A 5,064-nucleotide genomic window follows, 5' to 3' on the forward strand; every position below is an offset into this window, starting at 1 on the left:
ACTTTGATCACTATTTAGTATTAGGATATAGTTATAATATCTAATAAAAATATTTTTCAAGGTAAATTTACACATATAATTTTTATGTTTCAAAACTAAATATTTTAGAAGCTATTGACGATTAACGTTTTAAAAGTTTGATCAGATCTTAATTGAAGTGTTAAGTATTCATGACCGCATGGAGTATTATAATTTGAAGTTTGAACCAATATACGTCCAACAAAAACAAATCTAGTGCAATAATTCCAACTAAGGAACAACCACAGTCATCATCACTCAAACCTATGCACAAAGCCTTGGGGGACACATTGGTGATGCCACCTAGCAAATATCGCCGTATCAACTCCGCACACAGCTCGCAGCCTCGCACCTACATAAAGTGCTGCTCCCTTCCGCCTCTGACCGATCTGCCAACCCAATCATTGGGTCCCAATGTCGACGACGAGCACGTCGGCGCATGCGCCAGCGCACCGCCGCCGGAGTGGCCGCAAGGCGCCCCCGCCGCTCCAGCCCTGGTGCTGCTCGTTCGTCCTCGACCCGCTCGCCGCCGCCGCCGCCGCCACCCGGAGCCCGCTCCCCGCGCCGCGGCCAGCCAAACCTCCGCACGCCCCGCCGCTCTCCCGCCGCATCCGCTCCCCCGGCCGCGTCTCACCCGTCGACGACCCGTTTTCCGGCACCGCAGCTTCGTTCGCTTCCGCGCGGCTGTCGTCCGTCTCCGAGTGCCAGCCGCTTGCCCTGCCTCCGCCTCCGCCGGCGGCGGTGGTGGAGAAGTCGAGGGCGACGCTGCGGCTGAGGCTGGTGGAGAAAGGCATGATCTTGGAGGTAGACGAGGTGGAGAGGGTGCGCAAGGAGAGCAAGGCGGTGAGGAAGGTTCTTTGGGGTGGAGGAGGAGGCGAGGTGGCGGTAGAAGGTAAGGTAGAAGTGGAAGCGGTCAGGGAGGCAGTGGAGATGATGTTGGGAGACGAGAACGAGGCCGCGGCGATGAGGCGGCTAGCCCGTGGCGGCGTCGCGCGAGCTATCGTCGTGCTCGAGGTGAGCTCTCTGATGTTGTGTTGCGCCTGTTAGTAAATTTGTGCGCAAATTTTACACTTTTAGTTGTTGGTTGCAGTTATGTTTTGTTCATGAATTGCTCGAGCTTTGGAAAGATTGCAACATTTTCTGTGGTGTCATTCTAGTTAGAGGTTTGGCTATTGCCGTGTTGGTGCCTTGGTAGTCAAATTGGCGTAGTAAAGGAATATCGGTTCAGAATTCTTGAACGTGCAGGGGATAAGCTCACGGTGTTTGCAAATTGGGTTATGGAGCCATATTGGGAGCTGATCATCATATTTTACTGAGTGTTTTGTTATTGGCTTTACCCCTCTTCTTTTCTTTTCTTTTCTTTTCGTTTCTTTTCTTTTCTTTTCTTTTCTTTTCTTTTCTTTTCTTTTCTTTTCTTTTTTTGTTTATTGGTGTTTGTGGAACTATAGTACAACACACTGTGTGAGTACGGGCAAAATAATTATAAAAACAGGAAAAGGGGAAGCAATAACGAAAGAAAGTGGTAAAATGGGTACACTGCGAATAAAGAATGAATGGTGAAATTTAGAAGTGTGGTATTATTTTGTTTTGGTATTTCCCCTTGCTCCTTTTGTGTTTTATCTTTACAGTTTTAGGTTTACACAGTTCAATTTTTTAGTTATTTGTACTTATCTTTACATCTATAATATATTTTTCATTCATATCATGATTCTACCAACTTTTCATTATTGTTCAATTTTGGTTTTGTAGTGGAAGTCGATTATATTTTCTGGTGTCCCCAGTTTATTCAAAATCATCAGAATTCTGAACTTTCGTTATATGTGAGAAGTGATAACTGTTGTTGTTTGTAAACTTTTCAGTATTTTTCTGCTTGCTCCATTGAAGTAAATCTTTCATGGTAGATGCATCTCATAGTCTAGAACAGTGGGACTCTCCTAGTAATTGAGAATAAATGCAGACCAAGAGATCAATACTCTTTTTATTTGTCGAGTTAAAGCTATTAATTATGCTTCTTAGCTAGTTAATTTGGTTGTTGGTGCCTGAACTGGTAGAAAAGGTTTAGCCCTCGGTTAATTGAGGCTTTGTAAGACAAGTATCATCGCTTATCGTTGCAGGTTTGAGAAAGTAACATGCTGCTTGTACTTGCAGTAGGTTCTGAGTTTAAGTTTGTACACTTAGGCATCAGATAAGTCAAGCCAATTCCTAAATCGGTTATGATTTACATTACTTACCCTGAATGTTAATTGTGTTCTGCTGAATCAACAAATTTTTCACCATCTTCCATTTCGATCATCATTATAATATAGATTGCTTGTGCTCTTTGAATTAGTAGCACTATCATAGTGAGTCAGATGCCATGGAATCAGCTGCAATCATTCAATGACTGCGACAGCTGCATGCTACAACAGCCATCTGGTTGGATAAACACTATCTTATATCATGTATCCCTTCGAACATGATAACTAATATCAAATTTCTTGTTAGAAATCAACAGCTTCCCATTTAAGGGCAATCCCATCAGTTTGTTCACTGATCTGGTGTTCTGGACACCTTTTCTGGACAAAGGCACACCTGTTGCAGTTTTTACTTTTTTAGGGACACAACTGTAGACCCATTTCCTTAAGTTTGGTAGTTTCACCAATTGTAGACATGATGATAGCAAATACTGTTTTGCGATTATGGTATAATTCGCTATTTGAAGCTACTATTCTTAAAAGTGCATATAATTATATGCTTCTATGTAATGAAAGGAGCCTTCTGCCTCATGCTTGAGATCCTCACCGTATGTGATGGCAATTTCGCCCGTATATTAAGAAGGATTGTACCGAAAAGTTCAGGTCCTGCAATTTTTCTAGTAAGAATGAGGGTCAAAGTGACAGATCCTGCTATTGGCTTGCAGCAACAATCATGCTGCTCATAGAACTACTTTTGAGTTTTGAGATACTTCCATATGATATTCAAAATGCTTAATATGTATGATATTCATAGTCAATGTAGATGATGCAAAGTCTATTTCTGATTTTCTGTAAAGAGTAGTTCTTGTCATTATTGCATTAACTTTACTTATTTTATATGTCTATTAATGCAAGTCTCAAAATGTAAATTGGTTTTAACTAGTTCTCAACATGTTTTACTTAATGCCTGAACAAATTTCTCAGGTATCCTTCTCACTTATGTTTGACAGAGGAGTTAACAATTGTCTAAAGTATCTTGAGGCTGTCCCATGGAATGAGCCTGAAGAGGAGAGCATCAAGAGTTTGCTTTCTCGGCATTCTTCCTACGAAGCAGCTTCCCGAAACTTGCTAGCACGGTTACAGCCACAAAACCCCACCTCATCTGCAGAACTGGTAGTCGAACTCATAGATTCCATCGCAAAGGGGACCAACAAGAATGCTCGGATGGAGCTGCGGACTTTAGTCAATAATATCTTATCAAAGACCTCTATCTACATAAAGGGTGATAATGAGCTGGACATGAGGAGCATTTACTATATCTGCCATTCTTGCCTGAAATGTCTGGTGGGAGTATTTGAAGAATCCTCGGATCTGGTTCCTGCTGATCAAACAGCTATTTCTGTTGGGAAAGGACCGCTTGAGAGAATCTACAAGCAAGTTGAGGACCTCAACTGGTTGCTGCAGATTATAATAGACAGGCAGATGGGAGAGGAATTTGTTGATTTATGGGCCAACGAGAAGACCCTCAGTAGTATGCACGAACGGGTGTCACCTATGATACGTTATGAGCTCAGCCGGATTTCAGCCACGATTTTCATCGCCATGGGAAGTGGGAAGCTCCGTTGTACTGGGGATAAAAGGTTCAGCATCTTTCAAGCCTGGTTCAGGCCAATGCTGGTGGATTTCAGTTGGCTCAGGAGGTATCCGAAGGGCCTCAACATCACTACGCTGGAGGAAGGAATCGGGCAAGCGTTGTTGACACTCACATTGAAACAGCAGCAGGTGCTGTTCATGGAGTGGTTCGAGGCTTTCAGTGGGCAAGGCCGGGAATGTCCAAACCTAATGAGGGCCTTCCAGGTCTGGTGGCGGCGATCGTTCGTAAGATCCTTAGGTAGTAGCTGAGTGTGGTTGATTCTAGCAATTCATCAACTGAGTTGTGTGCATGTGTGTGTATTTGTTTTATGCTGCGATATATATATATATATCATGTGTCAGATTCCCTCAAGATGTAACAAAAACATTATTTAGTTGTTCCATGTTGAGCTGAAGGTATATCTGCTTTGGCGGTTGAGAAGCTCCATTCAATGAGAGTTGTTAGTGCAATTTCATTAATAAACTTTAGTGTGATCAGAACTAGTGGTCCAATGGTGCATTGGTTGCCGCTTGCAAAATAAGAAGTGTCCTGAAAATTCTACATGCAGCCAAGCCATGCAGGAGAACTGGAGCTTTCTGTCTTGGATTAGTGCCATGACGTTATGTGCAAGACCTACTGTTCATACGCGAATTGCGCTGGGGTACTGTAGCTCGCGGTCAGTTTCTATGCGCTACTGTAGCTCGCGGTCAGCTTTAGCTTCTGGTTTGTTATTTGGAAAGATCAGACAGCATTTAGAGATAAGTGAGTAGTTTAAATTAGATAATAGTTATAGTTGAATTTGAACGAGATCTTTGTAGATCTATGTAAGGCACACGGCTATCACCTTTTATAATCAAGTAAGAAAAATTAATCTAAGTCTTTTTTAATATTATATCGCATCAATCTCTAATGTAATCTCTCTCCTAACAGCTGATATCATCCGACTATACTGTTGGTATATGTTTACTCTAGCACATGATGTGCTTTCTCTCCCTGGTAACAGAGGTCCATTTCATTGAAAATCTGTATTAACTATTTATCACTACCATAGTACCATGTGCATGTTATTATGTCTGCTTGACTGTTTTCTAGACATCATCATGGTGTCATGTCAACATCTTTTTGTTACCTGATTCTTGTGCTTGTTTTTATCCTTTGGAATTGCTTGGGCACTAGAACGGACAATATCAAACACTGTGGTCTATTAACCAGGATTAGGACTTCTTTACCAAGTTGGTC

At 42.2% G+C, this 5,064-nt stretch overlaps 1 protein-coding gene across 1 annotated transcript; it reads left to right on the plus strand.

The window, feature by feature from the left end:
• Nucleotides 1-372: 372 nt before the first annotated feature.
• Nucleotides 373-4,450, plus strand: LOC133904299 (BTB/POZ domain-containing protein At2g13690-like). Its single transcript, XM_062345766.1, has 2 exons — nt 373-1,032; nt 3,177-4,450. Exons 1-2 carry the CDS (start codon nt 433-435, stop codon nt 4,092-4,094), a joined length of 1,518 nt encoding a protein of 505 aa, XP_062201750.1. The 5' UTR covers nt 373-432; the 3' UTR covers nt 4,095-4,450.
• The last annotated feature ends 614 nt before the right edge of the window (nt 4,451-5,064 follow it).

This window comes from Phragmites australis, chromosome 22 (assembly GCF_958298935.1).
Source record: "Phragmites australis chromosome 22, lpPhrAust1.1, whole genome shotgun sequence".
NCBI lineage: Eukaryota > Viridiplantae > Streptophyta > Magnoliopsida > Poales > Poaceae > Phragmites > Phragmites australis.

What these genes read in the sequence shown, in the direction of transcription:
- LOC133904299 (XM_062345766.1), top strand. Translation starts at nt 433, where the DNA reads ATGTCGACGACGAGCACGTCGGCGCATGCGCCAGCGCACCGCCGCCGG. An exon ending in GAGCTATCGTCGTGCTCGAG is followed by an intron (nt 1,033 to 3,176) that starts GTGAGCTCTCTG and finishes CAAATTTCTCAG; the next exon opens with GTATCCTTCTCACTTATGTT.